The sequence below is a fragment of the Mustelus asterias genome, chromosome 1 (genome assembly GCF_964213995.1).
Source record: "Mustelus asterias chromosome 1, sMusAst1.hap1.1, whole genome shotgun sequence".
In the NCBI taxonomy this organism is placed as follows: Eukaryota; Metazoa; Chordata; class Chondrichthyes; order Carcharhiniformes; family Triakidae; genus Mustelus; species Mustelus asterias.
The window spans coordinates 121541592-121559555 of record NC_135801.1 but is presented as its reverse complement, the minus strand read 5'-3'; the positions used below and the strand labels follow the sequence as shown (position 1 = coordinate 121559555).

Here is a 17964-nt window from a genome sequence, read left to right as displayed (position 1 = left end):
TATGAAATTAGTAAATCCAGGAATAATTGAGATGCAGCAAAGCTAACTGTTTCCTTTTTTCTTTTTAGCTCGTGCAAAAATGATGACTCATTCAAATGTTGATTCTTCAAGTCAAGAGTAGAACAAGCCTTGCTACTTGGAGGGGAAAAATCCATACAATTTTATCATACTGACTTGAGACTAAAATTTCAGTTCATTCCATGAAAGTGGTGTTATGCACTGCTTCTGATTGCAAAACTGCTCTTCTAGGCTTGATTTAAATGAAATCTTTATTTAAAATGAGCTATCAAGCCAACAAATCCAGAGGGATGGAAGAGTCTTTAGGCAATGAGATAGAAAGCAATTTTCATTTGCCCCTTTTGATCAATGACCCCAATGGCAATGAAGTTCCCTGTGGCAAAGGAATATCTCCAGAAATAATCCATGTTACGACCCCATTGACTAATGGAAACTGTGAGTGCCCAGAAACGCAGATATTTTCTTTTAATATAGGTGTTGATGTTAAAGCGATTTCTGACCAAACAGCTTGTCGGCTCCATGGAATATATAGGCCTGAATTGGAAATGGCTCAAGACTATTTCTGTGATCGCAAAGCATCTGTTGTCACCAATTTTCAAAGTAACTCTTCAGATTATCAGTGCAGCTGGAGCTCAAAGTGTTCTGCTACATCAACAGTTCCGGGGCAGTGTATGCTGGATCATAAGCAAAATCACATTGTCAAAAGCCAATTGCCTTGCAGAAAAGCCTCCGGTGACTACCATGCAACAGATACTGAAGGAAAGTTGAACACTTGTGATACAAATGAAGCACATCATCTTCAGAAGTCATTGGAGCATCATGTTACGGGTGACGGATTGAAGTTGAGTATAATTGATAGTCCTAATGACGCAGTGATGAGAATTACAATGAATATGGAAAGAAATTTGGGACACTCCATACTACCATCTGAATCCAAACTGGAAATGAAGCACAGTAATGTAGGCAGCCAACAACATGAATCTAGTGTGCCTGTTCTTGAATCATCTGTATTTTATGATTCAGATTCTACTTTTGAATCCCAAGGTGAGAATGAGATTCTGAATACCACCCAAATTATATATCGACTGCCATTGGAAGCTAACTTCAATTCTGAAGAGCCAAATCAGCATGTCGGAGAGAAAGCTGAAAAAATACTTTCTCAAACGCACTCCCATGACTCGAGCACTGGGCCAACACAGTACCCCAGCACCTTCAATCCAAATAAGAACTTTATAGAAGTAGGTCACAACCACCGTGTGAAACACCAGCCAAAAGAAACAGATGGACAGCTACCAATTATAAATGAACAGTGTGTAGAAATCAAAAATAAAATGGCTATAACAGAAATGAGTGCAACTGAAGCTCATGAAATGCCAACAAATTCAGCAATGAATACCACGTTTATAGTGTTGAAGGATGTAAATAGCGATTCACAATCTGAAATCAACAGTTGCAGGCCTGATGCACAGGAACTTGTACCTGAAGCAGAAACATCTTGCCCATGGACTGTAAATGATGAAACCTTTTCAGTCTCCAGTTCTCCAACTGTTCATGAACATGAAAATTCATATTCTCAAACATCAACTCCTTTGCCGGCGTCCCAAAAAATGGTTTTCTCCAGTTCACCATTACAGAATCTAACAGATTTATCTGAAGGTGATAGCTGTTCTGCAGAAGAGTCCCCGACCACCACAATGCTGCAGTCAAATGCAAGAGATTCGGTGCAGAAACCAGCTTTTAAAATAAAATACTATGCAAATATGAAACCCAAATTATCCAAAGTAGAGATCAAATCGTATCCTAAACCTAATTTTAACAACATCAAACCCAAAGTTGTATCTAGAACTGAGCAGAAGTCTTCAGTGCCAAAAGGCCATGTGTGCCTTTCAACAGAAGTTTCATGTAAATATTTGCCAAAGTCTATCAATTTCATCTCCTCCCTTGATTCTCCATGTTCTCGATCTCCTGCACCAAATCACAAAAAGGAACCACTTTCAAAATCCGAATCGAAAACAAAAGCTGATATTGTGAAAATCCAAAAGATAGTCTTCAGGAAAAGACTCTCTGCAAATGAACTGCAAACTCCTAATCGGACAGAAAACAAAACCTCAAAACCCAGTCGCGGTAACAAGCCTCGTACCAGAGCATCTTCAGTTTCAGCCTTTGCAGGTAGAGCTGGAAGTAGAGTATCTGGTTCACTGCACTTCTCCAAGTCATCTCTCTCTTCTGTGACTAGAGGTGAACATAAAACGTTTCAATCTGATGGAATAGCCAGCACCAATCCACCAAACATTATTTCAGCTGTTGGAAAACCAAGGGCACGATGTCGCAGCTTGGCAGATGCAATAGATGACCGCCCAGTCAGTTTTAATCTAGTTTCTGCAGCTGCTGCTTTGGAAAGTCTTCATGCCACAGAAGTAAGTGACCACCGTGTTTGCAACCTATCTACTTGGATAAAACAATCTTGCATGTGTTAGCAGAATTAACAGAACCAAAAATTCAGTTTGTATTTTAAAAGTGCATTCATTTTTAGTTTATGAATCATTGTTGGTAATACAATTTTAATTTGCTGGCTGGCATTAGGGCATTGAATTTGAGTATAATGGGTGTCTACCATGTCTCTTGAGGCAACAATATTTTTCGAAGATTGGCAATAACTATTTCGATCCAGTTTAAAAGGGGATGCTTTTTCCACAATATCCAAGGTTGCTTCCTAGATCAGCACTTATTGTCTAATCATGGAAGTTGTATGGCTTGCCTTGAGTTTTGGGGAAATAACTGGGAAGGCAATGGCAGAACAATTAGAAACTGATGTAATTGTGAAAGGTATGGGGACAATTTTTGGATCAGTGGGATGGGCGAAGAGAGAAGGTAGAAGAAGTGGTTAAAAAATGAGGGATCTGGGCCAAAAACCCACTGAAGCAAGCTGAGAATCAGGAATATGTGAAACAATGGCCATAACTTTAGAATAGCAATTTTGGAAAGAGTTTGAAACTTATTGAATAAAGCACTGAATTGTGGCCTGCACACTTTTTTTAAAGTTATAACTCTGTCCAGAGCAATAAGCATTATCCCTTTGGTCTGCACAGGAGGAGGCACATGACACGCATGGGTAGCGGGAATCAAGTGGCTCCCTTGAGTAGCGGGTGCGGAAGTAGAGTTGAGAGAAATTAGGAGGGCCAAAAAGGACGAGAGATTGCTTTGGCAGATGAGGCAAAAGCGATTCTACAAATACATGAAGGGCAAAAGAGTAACCAGGGAGAGTAGGGCCTCTTGAGCATCAACCATGTAATCTATGTGCGGATCCGCAAGAGATGGGTGAGATCCTAAATGAATATTTCTCCTCCGTATTTACTGAGAAAAGCATGCATGTTAGGAAACATGGGGAATTAAATATTGATGTCTTGAGGAGTGTACATATTACAGAGAAGGAGGTGCTGGAAGTCTTAAAACGCATCAAGGTAGATAAATCCCCAGGACTTGATGAAGTGTATCCTAGGACATTATGGGAGGCTAGGGAGGAAGTTGCAGGTCCTCGAGCTGAGATATTTGAATCATCGACAGCCACAGGTGAGGTGCCTGAAGATTGGAGGGTGGCAAATGTGCCTTTGTTTAAGAAGGGCTGTAGGGAAAAGCCTGGGAACTATAGACCGATGAGCCTCATCTGCAGTGGGTAAGTTGTTAGAAGGTATTCTGAGAGGATCTACAGGCATTTAGAGACGCAAGTACTGATTAGGGACAATCAGCATAGCTTTGAGTGGAAAATCATGTCTCTCAAATTTGATTGAGTTTTTTGAAGGGGTAACCAAGAAGGTAGATGAGGGCAGTGCAGTTGATGTTGTCTACATGGACTTTAGCAAGGCCTTTGACAAGGTACCGCATGGTAGATTGTTGCATAAAGTTAAATCTCCCTGGATCCAGGGTGAGGTATCTAAATGGATACAAAATTGGCTTCTTGACAGAAGCCAGAGGGTGGTTGTGGAGGGTTGTTTTTCATACTGGAGGCCTGTGACCAGCGGTGTGCCTCGGGGATCAGTGCTGGGCCCACTGTTATTTGTCATTTATATTAATGATTTGGATGAGAATATAGGGGGCATGGTTAGTAAGTTTGCAGATGACACCAAGATTAGTGGCATAATGGACAATGAAGGTTATCCAGGATTGTAACAGGATGTTGATCAATTGGGCCAACGAGTGGCAGATGGGGTTTAATTTGGATAAATGCAAGGTGATGCATTTTGGTAGATCGAACCGGGGCAGGACTTGGTTAATGGTAGAGCTTGGGCAGAGTAAGAGAACAGAGATCTAGAGTGCATGTTCATAGCTCCTTTTGAAGTGGAGTCACTGGTGGACAGTGGTGAAGAAGGCATTCGGCATGCTTGGTTTCATTGGTCAGAACATTGAATACAAGAGTTGGGACGTCTTGTTGAAGTTGTACACTTGGAATACTGTGTGCAGTTCTGGTCACCCTATTATAGAAAGGATATTATTAAACCAGAAAGAGTGCAGAAAAGATTTACGAGGATGCTACCGAAACTTGATGGATTGAGTTATAAGGAGAGGCTGGATAGACTGGGACTTTTTTCTCGAGTGTAGAAGGCTGAGGGGTGATCTTGTAGAGATCTATAAAATGAGGAGCATAAATCAGCTAGATAGTCAATATCTTTTCCCAAAGTTAGGGGAGTGTAAAATTAGAGGGCATCGGTTTAAGATGAGAAGGGAGAGATGCAAAAGGATCCACAGGGACAACTTTTTCTCAAGGTTGTGACTGTCTGGAACAAACTGCCAGAGGTGGTAGTAGTAGAGGCAGGTACAATTTTGTGTTTTTAAGAAAACGTTTAGATAGTCACATGGGTAAGATTGCTATCAAGGGATATGGACCAAGCGTGGGCAATTGGGACTAGCTTGGTCGCTTTTTTTTAAAAAAAAAAAGGGTGGCATGGACAAGTTGGACCGCAGGCCCTGTTTCCATGCTGTAAACCTCTGACTCTAAATGAGAGAATTTTGTGGTGCAGGCGTAGGCCATTTTTCTTATCGAACCTGTTCTGCCATTAAATAATCTGATTGGCCTTAATTCCACTTTCCTGTCTACTCCCATAACCATAAGACTCCCTTTATAGATCAAAAACCTGGTTAATTCCACCTTGGAACATATTTAATGACCCAACCATCCATGCTCTGAGCAAGAACTTGTCTCAGACTAATGACTGTCCAATTATTTTTCTTCTGTCTTAAAACTCTGGAGCATGTCAGTGCTGGCACCAAACGTGAAGCAAAAAGTAACTTGCCCTTCTGTGTTCTCTCCACCCCTGCAACACCTTGCCCAAGTACCTGCCAAGGTTCCCATGCCTGCTAAATGCGGAAATCAACTATAGCACTTCCTCCCCCTCGATTTAATGCAAGTCGAGGATTAATTTGACCCACTAGTTCATTGAGTATGTTGCGCTTTCTGCTAATTGAATGTTGACCAATATTAACAGTTATTTGCTAAACACAAGGCAGTTTTTATTTTCTGCTCGATGTGCCATATTTTTACCAAATACAAGCTATTGCCATTTGAGGTGGTGCATTTCCCTTGTCCAATATCTGCACTTGTATACAATGTTGACCGCTGCTTATATTTGTATATAGTAGAATGTCAGATGTACTTTGTGGGCTTCACAGTGCTTCAGGCAAAAGAATCCTTATTCAGGGGTGTTTACATAAAGAAAGCAAATTGGGAATACTGCCAGTTTCAAAGCATTGTTTAACAGCAAAATTCTATAAATGCTAATGAAGTAATATCTTAAAGAAAAACTCAAAAACCATGCAGACTTTATATAGCTTTCTACTTCCTGAAATTTATTTTACAGGTCCCTTTAACTAAATCATTAGCACCCAGCATTGGTGACGTTGAAGCTGAACGGAGGCCAAGGAGCAATACTAAGAGCCAGACTGTGCCGTCTCCATCTGCAAAATTAAGAGTGCCGTCTTCTGTATCCAAATTGCGATTGGGGCGTGTGAGCCATGATGGCCATTCTGGAAATATGCATGGTTCAACAAATAAACAATCATTGATCTCTGGTAAGGAACCTGTACTGCTTCATATGTATACTAATAACTTTAAATTGACTTGGAATGAGTGTACTGTAAAATTGCTTATACTATCAACTTTAGCATGAAATTACATCAGAAACTTGGTTAAATTATGTAAATATTTCAGATAAAAAGTTATCTGGCTTAAAATAATGCATTCTCGAATTGTCAGTTACTGACCGGAAGTAATTCCAACCAAATAGAAAATGCAGAGGAGCCTAGTAAGCATCATGTATGCTGCCATGTGAAACCTGCAACTACCGTTGCATTCTTTACAGCACTCGGTGAGTAGAGTGAATTAATATTTAATGTGTGCTTTGACCAGCATAAATGGGTGGTTTTGAGCTTTTCAACTTGTACTACAGATGGAGCTATGACACAGGGAAGAACAGTTGAAGATGATAGCCATTTTGAAATGGTTGTATGTACTTTTTGATTTGATTAACTCCCAAGAACCATTTCTTGCGATTTCTGAAGCATAAAAAGTTGACATTTCTTGCACCGCTTCCAAAAGGAAGTCTCTTTTCAGAAGTCACTTGAGAAACCTACCAGCAATTAGTTCACAAATCCAGTTTAAACTTGTGCAAGGACAGAGCTCACATTTGAGGGGACTTGTGTCCATTTTTTTTTTAGGTACAGAAGGCAGCTACATCTTATTGCAAACATTTACTAAACGGTATGTTACCTCTCTGTCTTGGCAATTAAGTGTACTGCTGCTGTTAAACAGAAAATACTGGAAACTCTTGGGTCAGGTAGAATCTGAGCTTGTTTCTTTTGGAGATGCTGTCTGATCGTTTCCAGATTTTGTTTCTGGTTTCCAACAAGTGTGTTTCGAGTTATGATTTTCATGAGCTTTTATCTTCAGTCTCTCTCCGTGTAAATTATTTGCCAAAATGAACTTTGGGTGATTATGAAAATAATCTTAAATTGGCTCCATTGGAAAAGCATCTAATTTGCTGCCAACACTTTGGTTTGGATGTGTTTAAACATTAGACAGAATTATACAAGGTACTGCAGCAATTTGAGCAAATTCATTCAAGGTAAATGTTGATTTCTGTCACGAATTTTTTTAACTCATCTCTGATTAAAACCAAATGAAACATCTTTTTGAGGCTGCAAAATCTAGTTACAAATACTGGAGTTGAACACAAGGCATGCACACTTCAAATTGTGGCTTCCTTTTGGGTAAAAGCTTGTATTTTATCTGTGACATGGTTATCACTGCTAACGTATTGATTGCTACAATGCTTGAAGCACATGCTGTGCTACGTGGATGGGCCAGTGAAAATCTGATGTGAGCTATTAACTCAAACTGAGGTTGAAAATTTCTCCTGGTTAATGCTGTGATGCTTGAAGTATTTGCTGAAAGCTTTTTTAAAAAAAAATCAGTTCTATATGTATTCTGTACCTGTTTTACATTATTGGTTCTTGGCTTAGAAAACAGTCCTTAGATGTTTTTAAAGTTGGACTGAGCTATATTAATTAACCTTCCCTTTGAACACCAAGGTACTGCAGGTTGTTATAACTGGAAGCCTGTTCGCCTTTGTTTTTAGAGCCAACTTAACTGGGAAACTAAATTTTGCTTTGAGTGCAGAATTGTCAAGGTTTCCATTGACGAGGCCTAATGGATAATCCAATTGTTTTGACTACAACAAGACAAAGCTTGTACTCTTGCTTCCTTGACCCCTCACAAAAATCCCTCCCTATCTGGACAACCCATATCGGGAGTATGATGGAATACTCGACACGTGTGGAACATCACTTGGGATGCTGCTACGGTTGGCTTCATTTTCAATTCGTTGTCCAAAGTGGGCTGCTGAGTATTTTTGATATTGGACGAATCACAACTAGCATAGACATTCCAGATGTATGTTGGTGCACATTTTGGTCGAGGTCAAAAAAACCAAAGTGCTGAGCAGTCGGGTGCAAGAGAATAATTGGATGTTAATGGTCCAGATTTTGCAGTAAGTGGTGAACAGATAGATGATGCTTGCTGTTTAACTGAGTTATGTCTTGTATAGATTTCCTGATCATTTCAACTTGACGTGAAGTAAATCTTCGTTGCTCAACAACAGTATAATTTTCATACTGTTTGGGAGCCAATTATATTGAAGATGTGCAGTAGAATATTGGCAGTTATTTTGAAGTAGTTTATTAAGCAACTATTTACATTTTTTAAAATACTTTTCCAATTCAATCAAATCAAATCCAATTCAGAGTCTCAAGTTGAGACATTTCAGATCCAGGCTGACAAGACGGGGCGGGAGACCAAAACCACCCTGTCCTGGGCCTGATCTACATGAGTCAAGCTGATTGGAGAAGGGGGAGGATCCTCCTCCAAGACTTGAGCTCATTTGCATCTTAGCCAAAAGGCTGAGATGCCCCTTTTAAAAAATTGCTTCATATGAAACATATGAAGCCTCAGTGTAACCCAATGACCCCAACCAAGTGCAGGCGATCCATACTACACTTGATCTTAGCCAAAAGGCCGAGAAGCGATTAAGCAACTATTTACATATGATGCATTAGTTAAACGGGCAGGAAAAGATCTGGGGTTGAATGGACAGTTAACACAGCTTGTAGTAGTAGCAGCATTCTGCACTCCTTTCAAAGTGTTGGGGAGCTCTTCCCTCCATTTCCTCCACTTTCCTTGGTTGATCTTCCTCCATTTTCCCTGGACCTTGGTTCACCTTCCATCTGAAGAAGGTGACTGTCTGATGAGGATTGCCCCGAGTCTTTGAGCACTCGCTAATGTACATCTAGAAACTAAACATTTCTAACCAATGAATACAGGGCCAGTACCCAAAATGTCAGTGCTTACTTTCCTCCCTGTTCGTCAATTTACCTTGGCCACCTTTTTGGTTTATTTGATACTGAGGGTCCTTTGTGATCCATTACAGGCACTTAAATGGATGAGAGATTTATCTGGGTTCCTCCTACAACCTAGTGATATAGGTCACCTAAACTGGTAAACCAAAACCCGAGAGCAATGCTCTGGGGTTCCAGGCTCTAATCCCACCATGCTAGATAGTAAATTGTCCAGTGGCAGGCATGGGTGAGCTGAAAAAATTGGGTTCTGCCTGTGGCTTAGTGCTATATGTCACTGAACTGATAAGCCACAAATTTGGAGCAATGCTCTGGGCTAGCAGATTTCATCTCGCTATGGCAATCAATTTAGGAATGTCTATGTGGAAGCCTGAACCAAGGAGACCTCGACATTTCTAGGGACATAGTTTTTTTTTCTGCAAAAGCGTTTCTGTTTGACCTTCTGCTATGCTAAACAATTCCAGTGGAACTCCTAAAAGTGTTGTTTACTAAAGGTCCCATTTCTTGGAACAATCCCATGAATTTATGAACACTAATTTAAATACATAAAAGATTGGAACATTTCATATGAGTTAATTTTTCGGCTTTAGAAGAAAATTTGAAAACACAGCAATTAACTTCCATGGTCCAAGATTGTTCAATATGAATTGGTGTGCTGTATCTTTAAGGAGGGAAGAATTGAATTTTAAGCAGTATCACGGCACAAAAAGTTTGGTTCAGTGACTTCTGAAGATTACTGTCTGGTATTGAGAGCAGGGAGCTGCCAACAGCAACATTGTATTTTATTGCATGTGGGTGAATGCCAGATGTTGCTGAGTTTCACTAGAATGCTAACCGTTTTGCAATGCTTCAATCATTATGTTCAGTAGTTGTGAAGTAAAGCAGCATAATTCATTTCTAGCCTTAATTTCATGTTCCTGATCTGCCTTTTGAAGGCTGGAGAAATCGGTGTCTTTCTATAAGATGAAAGGTCTAGCTTGTATATTCAAGGGCAGCTCAAGCCATTGATCATGTGAAGTTTAAAAAGAATATGCTAAGAATTTGAAACAAGTAAGATCCTGAGGGGGCTTGATGGGGTAGGTGCTGAGAGGATGATTGCCCTCATAGGGAAAACAAAAAATGGGCAAAACCATTTCAAAGTACAAGGTCTTGCATTTATAATTGAGATGAGGAGAAATTTCTTGAGGGTCATTTTGAAATTTTCTTTCCCCTGGACCGAAATGGGAGGTTGGGTCATTTCAAAAATAGGCTAAGCAGATTTTTGATCAGGCTGTCCAAGGTTAAGAGGGAAGAAAGCTGAGCAGGCTTGAGGGGCCAAATGATTGACTCCTTGTTCTTGTGCTCTCTTATGTTGCATGCACAGAAGCTTTGAGAGCTAAAAACTACTCAACATAATTGGGGGGGGGGGAAGGAAAAATGCACAGATGGGGCAGAATATAATGCCCTGCCTGAGGAGAGTTTGGAGGGAGGCATTAAATAGCAGGAAGGCACTGTGGATCTTCCTGTCTTCCTCATTTCTAACCTGATTACCAAGGTTTGTGAATGGCCTTCCTGCAGTTGCTGATTGCAAAATGTCCACTTAAAGCTTGACCTATTCCACCCCTGCCCCAGTCATTAACCCAATTCCAAATTGCTTCCCTAAGCTAAGAAGAAAGGCAGGGTAGTGCCCCTCAAGTTCAAATCTAACTTAACTTCCTGTAAACGCGAACAGGCTGCAATCAGCCAGACAGAGGATTTGGCGATTAGTAATGCTCTTCAATTGAGGTTGAAGTGACTTTTTTCTGTCTCCAACCACCATAACCTGAAAGCAATTTTCATATTTGTCCAAGTACAAAAGTCCGTCCAAGAATATGGCAGCTGTTGCAGAAAAGATCAGCAAGTTTTTGGCATTAGTGAGTGAATAAGGTGTTTCACTCCAGGTGTGATTCTATTGACACATTAGGGAGCTTTTATCAAAACAAACTTTAATACAATTTAAATATAACAAATTAATTTGCTTAACTTTTAACAATTGAAATACTTGAACATGATATGCAAATCTTAACTGCTAAACTGTCTTGGTTCCAATTTAAGCAATATTCCTTGGACTTAAAATGACACTTAAAAATCCATTAGCGAGCAACACGGGCTTGCATGGTTTTTACTTGATAACAGTCCTAGAGTCTTGGAACACCCTTGGAGAGATGTATACAGAGAGACGCATGCCTTCTAACACTCAAACAAGAGCCTCCAGACAGAAAGAGACCACCTCCTTGCAGACTTGAGCAGAAGCTGCCAGATTGTCTTTAAGCATGATCTGCTCATTTCACATAACACTGCCTCATGTCAATAAACCTACTCTGAAACCTCAGGGGAAACAGCAAAAAAATGCATTAGACCAGATTTTTAAAAAAACACCCCATTATCTTGGATTCTTCTGCATTTTTAGCATGTGGACTGCCTGCAGCAGACAAATCGGCACCAGGTAAACAGCTGAATTTTAAACATTTTTAACAAGCAACATGAGAAATGTATTTCTTTAAAGGACACAATCGTCTCGCAGCCTGTCATAAATCTTGATATTGGAATCTAATTACAAGACACTTCGGTCTCATGAAAAATTGATAGCTGCCATAGCTGTTTGCTAGTTTAGTTTACTTTCGGAAACCATAGCCTCTTGAATATGTGCTATTTGAAAACGACGCCATGATCTTTAGAAATATTTCTCAATTGACTTAGTGCCAAGACAATCTCAAAACATTTTTAGGGAACTTCCTGTTTAATATAACAAGATTATAATTTGGGGCAACCATCTTTAGTACTGATTGAATCAAATTTTGCAGTTGCCCCTTGGAGTCCTGAGAGGCGTAGGTTAGAGGGATTAGCGGGTAAATATGTGGGGGTAGGGCCTGGGTGGGATTGTGGTTGGTGCAGACTCGATGGGCCGAATGGCCTCCTTCTGCACTGTAGGGTATAGAACATAGAACATAGAACAGTACAGCACAGAACAGGCCCTTCGGCCCACAATGTTGTGCCGAGCTTTATCTGAAACCAAGATCAAGCTATCCCACTCCCTATCATCCTGGTGTGCTCCATGTGCCTATCCAATAACCGCTTAAATGTTCCTAAAGTGTCTGACTCCACTATCACTGCAGGCAGTCCATTCCACACCCCAACCACTCTCTGCGTAAAGAACCTACCTCTGATATCCTTCCTATATCTCCCACCACGAACCCTATAGTTATGCCCCCTTGTAATAGCTCCATCCACCCGAGGAAATAGTCTTTGAACGTTCACTCTATCCCCTTCATCATTTTATAAACCTCTATTAAGTCTCCCCTCGGCCTCCTCTGCGCCAGAGAGAACAGCCCTAGCTCCCGCAACCTTTCCTCATAAGACCTACCTTCCAAACCAGGCAGCATCCTGGTAAATCTCCTCTGCACTCTTTCCAGCGCTTCCACATCCTTCTTATAGTGAGGCGACCAGAACTGCACACACTATTCCAAATGTGGTCTCACCAAGGTCCTGTACAGTTGCAGCATAACCCCACGGCTCTTAAACTCCAACCCCCTGTTAATAAAAGCTAACACTATAGGCCTTCTTCACAGCTCTATCCACTTGAGTGGCAACCTTTGGAGATCTGTGGATATGGACCCCAAGATCTCTCTCTGTTCCTCCACAGTCTTCAGAACCCAACCTTTGACCCTGTAATCCACATTTAAATTTAAAATGAATCACCTCACATTTATCAGGGTTAAACTCCATTTGCCATTTTTCAGCCCAGCTTTGCATCCTATCTATGTCTCTTTGCAGCCTACAACAGCCCTCCACCTCATCCACTACTCCACCAATCTTGGTGTCATCAGCAAATTTACTGATCCACCCTTCAGCCCCCTCCTCTAAGTCATTAATAAAAATCACAAAGGGCAGAGGACCAAGCACTGATCCCTGCGGCACTCTGCAAGCAACCTGCCTCCAATCCGAAAATTTTCCATCGACCACCACCCTCTGTCTTCGATCAGACAGCCGGTTACCTATCCAATCGGCCAACTTTCCCTCTATCCCACACCTCCTCAGTTTCTTCATAAGCCGACCATGGGGGACCTTATCAAACGCCTTACTAAAATCCATGTATATGACATCAACTGCCCTACCTTCATCAACACACTTAGTTACCTCCTCAAAATTCTATCAAATTTGTGAGGCACAACTTGCCCTTCACGAATCCGTGCTGACTATCCCGGATTAATCCACATCTTTCTAAATGGTCGTAAATCCCATCTCTTTTCCATCAATTTACCAACCACCGAAGTAAGACTAACCGGTCTATAATTACCAGGGTCATTTCTATTCCCTTTCTTAAACAGAGGAACAACATTCGCCATTCTCCAGTCTTCTGGCACCATCCCCGTGGACAACGAGGACCCAAAGATCAAAGCCAAAGGCTCTGCAATCTCATCCCTTGCCTCCCAAAGAATCCTAGGATACATTTCATCAGGCCCAGGGGACTTATCGACCTTCAGTTTATTCAACTGTCAGGACATCCTCCCTCCGAACATCTATTTCCTCCAGCCTATTAGCCTGTAACACCTTCTCTTCCTCAAACATGGCCCCTCTCCTTGGTGAACACTGAAGAAAAGTATTCATTCATCACCTCGCCTATCTCTACTGACTCCATACACAAGTTCCCACTACTGTCCTTGACCGGCCCTAACCTCACCCTGGTCATTCTTTTATTCCTCACAAGAGTAAAAAGCCTTGGTTTTCCTTGATCCGACCCACCAAGGACTTCTCGTGTCCCCTCCTAGCTCTCCTAAGCCCCTTTTTCAGCTCATTCCTTGCTAACTTGTAACCCTCAATCGAGCCATCTGAACCTTGTTTCCTCATCCCTACATAAGCTTCCCTCTTCCTTTTCACAAGACATTCCACCTCTTTCGTGAACCATGGTTCCCTCACTCGGCCATTTCCTCCCTGCCTGACAGGGACATGCCTATCAAGGACATCCAGTATTTGTTCCTTGAAAAAGTTCCACTTTTCATTTGTTCCTTTCTCTGACCATTTCTGTTCCCAACTTATGCCCCCTAATTCTTGCCTAATCGCATCATAATTACCTCTTCCCCCAATTGTAAACCTTGCCCTGCCATACAGCCCTATCCCTCTCCATTGCAATAACCAAAGACACCAAATTGTGGTCACTATTTCAAGTGCTCTCCCACAACCAAATCTAACACTTGGCCCGGTTCATTTCCCAGTACCAAATCCAATGTGGCCTCGCCTCTTGTCGGCCTATCCACATTGTGTCAGGAAACCCTCCTGCACACACTGCACAAAAACTGCCCCATCCGAACTATTTGACCTACAAAGGCTCCAATCAATATTTGGAAAGTTAAAGTCCCCCATGACAACTACCCTGTGACCTCCACACATATCCATAATCTGCTTTGCAATTTCTTCCTCCACATCTCTCTTACTATTTGGGAGCCTATAGTAAACTCCTAACAATGTGACCGCTCCTTTCCTATTTCTAACCTCAGCCCATATTACCTCAGTGTGCAGATCCCCCTCGAAGTGCCTTTCCGCAGCCGTTAAACTATCCTTGATTAACAATGCCACTCCTCCACCTCTTTTACCAGCTTCCCTACACTTAGTGAAACATCTATACCCCGGAATGTCCAACAACCATTCCTGTCCTTGTTCTACCCACATCTCCGTAATGGCCACAACATCGTAGTCCCAAGTACCAATCCATGCCCCAAGTTCATCTACCTTGTTCCGGATGCTCCTTGCATTGAAGTAGACACACTTCAACCCACCTTCCTGTCTACCGGTACCCACCCTTGACCCTGATACCCTCTCCAATACCTCACCACCCTCACTGACTTCTGGACTACAACTCCTTTTCCCACTCCCCTGACAAATTAGTTTAAACCCCCCTGAAGAGCTGTAACAAATTTCCCTCCTTGGATATTGGTGCCCCTCTGGTTCAGGTGCACCCTGTCCTGTTTGTACAGGTCCCACCTTCCCCAGAATGTGTTCCAATTATCCACGTATCTGAAACCCTCCCTCCTACACCATCCCTGCAACCACATGTTTAACTGCACTCTCTCCCTGTTCCTCAACTCGCTATCACGTGGCAATGTACCAGAGATGACCACATGTTTTGTCTTGGCTCTCAACTTCCAGCCCAGCTCCAGAAATTCCTGCTTTAAATCCCTGTCCCTTCTCTTACCTATGTCATTGGTACCAATGTGTACCATGATTTGTGACTGTTTCTCCCTCCCCCTTCAGAATCCAGAAAACACGGTCTGAGACGTCATGGACCTTGGCATCCGGTAGGCAACATACCATCTGTGAGTCTCTTTTGCTGCCACAGAACCTCCTATCTATCCCTCTAACGAGTCCCCAATAACTATTGCCCTCCCACTCTACCCCTTACCCTCCCGAGCCACAGAGACTGACAGTGCTGGAGATCCTCTCACTGTGGCTCAACACTGGTATGTCATCCCCCTCAACCGTATCCAAAGCGGAATACTTGTTGCTAAGGGGAACGACCACCGGGGATCCCTGCACGGACTGCTTCCTCCCAGCCCCCCTCACCGTCACCCATCTGTTTTCATTCCTCGGAGTAACTGTATTCCTAAAGCTTCTGTCTATGGCCACCTCTGCGTCCCTAATGATTCTAAGTTCATCCAGCTCCAGTTCCCTAACACTGTTTTGGAGGAGCTGCAGATGGGTGCGCTTCCCACAGGTGTAATCAGCAGGGACACTGTCGTCCTTCACCTCAAACATAGTGCAAGAGGAACATAGCACTGCCTGCACACCCATCCCCTCGAGATACCTTGCCAGTACCAGGTAGAAAGTGCAGAAATGAATTTAAACTCACCTCTGCTCGCCCTTACTGCCTAAGCCCTGTGAGCCAAAGCCTTATAGCTCACACTCTGCTTCCCACTCACTCCCTGCCCGCTCCTGACGCTGCCCGCTGTATACTGCAGCCTACCTTTTATACTTCACGCGCTTAAAAAACCCTTCCCAGACTCCTCAGCAGTCCACTTCCAGTTTTCACTTTTTAACCTTAAAATTCTACTGCAAAAGTAAAGGCCAAAAAAAACACACACACACTAGCTGACTAATTAAATAAATAAACAATTCAATTAATCTCTCTCCAGCACTGCTGCCTCCAATCATTCCCTCTCAGCTTGCTCCAGTGGAACAATGAGTTTCTATGACTTCTACTTTTATTTATAGTACGTAGCAACTCCAGTAGGTTACGTTGGTTTCTCTGCCACGAGGTGCACATAAGATAGATCTGTAAGCATGATTTTCTTGAATTTTGTGCTGTCCTTTTGCAGTAGTTAAGAGCCCAGAATCAGCAGGCCATGCCCCAGATTGAATAAATCCCCATTTTGGTTTCCACTGTGCTTGGGTATATTGTCGGAGAGAATTTGTATTAAATTACATGACCACCATCTTGACTCCCTATGATTTTGTAACATCTGATTCCTAACACGCCACTGAGCAGTTGTAATAAAATCAGACCATTTGTAATTGACCGAGAGTACTAGACATTTGATTCAGATAAGGGGCACACCCAGTTCATCTCTACAACCCTCATCAATAATAGCTGTGGACTTCTGCAAAAAATTGGGATAGCTTTCTCTCAGACTAGTCAAACAGCCTGATGGTCAGTATTACACTTAAAATATATGTTGTCTCTCACCAGGAGGAAACTGCCTTCTGACAACTCCATGTTCAACACTAGAAGCACTTGCCAATAGCGCAATGGGTACTGACTAAGCTGGTTAAATCCTAAAGGGCATGTTAGGTGGTGGTTTGAGAAATACCTACTTGGTGCATCAATCTGCCTTCTTGGCCATCTGTCCATGCCATTGTATGAGTGAGCATTGCATTGCCCTTGTCCTGTCTTCACACTAAGGTAACATAGCAATTGTATGGCTTAACTTCCATGCTAAAAGGGATTGATTCAGAACTGTCCTTGGTTCCACTGGGCATATTGCTGAGGTGCCATGGGCCATCAGCAAAATTGCATTCAACTGCAATCTATAAATTTGCATCCTGGCATATCGCTCACTATAGTGCTATCAAACCAATCCTGCTTTGGTATGGATTTGAGATGCTGGAGAGGCTTTGAGGGTTAGCAGATCAGTCTTTGTTGAAGACTCTTGCTTTTTAAGTGGAGACACAATGACACTGGTAAGCACTGCTGCTTCACAGTACTAGGGATCCGGGTTCAATTCAGGAATTGGTCTCTGTGGAGTTTGCACTTTCTCCGTGTGGATTTCCTTCAGGTACTCCAGCTTCCTCCCAAAGTCTAAATATGTGCCAGTTAGGTGTATTCTGGTCAATGTGCAGGGTTAAGGGTATAGGGCAGGGATGTGCAACTAGGTAAAGTGCTCTTCCAGAGGGTTGGTGTGCACTCAATGGGTCAAAAGGCCATCTTCTGCACTATATGAATTCAATAGAAATATCACCAGCTTAATGATGGGGGAGCGCTCAGCACATCAGTGTAATAGATAAGATAAAGCTCTATGTTCATATATATGAAGGAAACTACTGAAGGTATTGGGTAATGCACTGTCTATAATCCTCGGAATGTTCTAATAATTGTCCTGGAGACATGCTTCAGAACTGTTCTAGTACAGCTGCAATGCTGGCATCTAGCCTGCAATGTGGAAAATTTCCCATGTGTCCTGTATACAAAGGACAAATCCCACCTGGCCAAAAAAGCTAGAAGGAGGAGTCAGCCGTTTGGATCTTTTGAGCCTGTTTCGCCATTCATTTTGATCACTTTTCTCTTTTCTCTCTCTTTCCCCCCCCCCCCCCCCCAAACAAGCAAATATCCCTTGATCCCTTTAGCCCCAAGAGCTATATCTAATTTCTTCTTGAGGTGAAGATGCTGGCGTTGGACTGGGTTGGGCACAGTAAGAAGTCTCTCCACACCACCACTGATGAAGGAGCAGCACTTCGGAAGTTGAGATTCCCAATAAACTTGTTGGACTTTAACCTGGTGTTGTGTAATTTCTTCTTGAAATCAGACAACGTTTTGGC

The 17964-nt window shown here is 42.2% G+C and overlaps 1 protein-coding gene and 1 pseudogene across 4 annotated transcripts in view; one reads left to right on the top strand and one right to left on the bottom strand.

Annotated features, from left to right (window-relative positions):
• LOC144497034 (microtubule-associated tumor suppressor 1 homolog) overlaps positions 1–17964 on the top strand; it is a 131986-nt gene that overhangs the window by 31070 nt on the left and 82952 nt on the right. For all 4 annotated transcript variants that reach the window (XM_078217784.1, XM_078217767.1, XM_078217774.1 and 1 more), the window contains exons 2-3: positions 69–2435; positions 5871–6081. In XM_078217784.1, the coding sequence (XP_078073910.1) occupies positions 261–2435; positions 5871–6081 (2386 nt within the window). In that variant the 5' untranslated portion in view covers positions 69–260. The remainder of the gene's footprint in view (positions 1–68; positions 2436–5870; positions 6082–17964) is intronic.
• On the bottom strand, positions 8413–8593 carry LOC144502048 (U2 spliceosomal RNA; annotated as a pseudogene).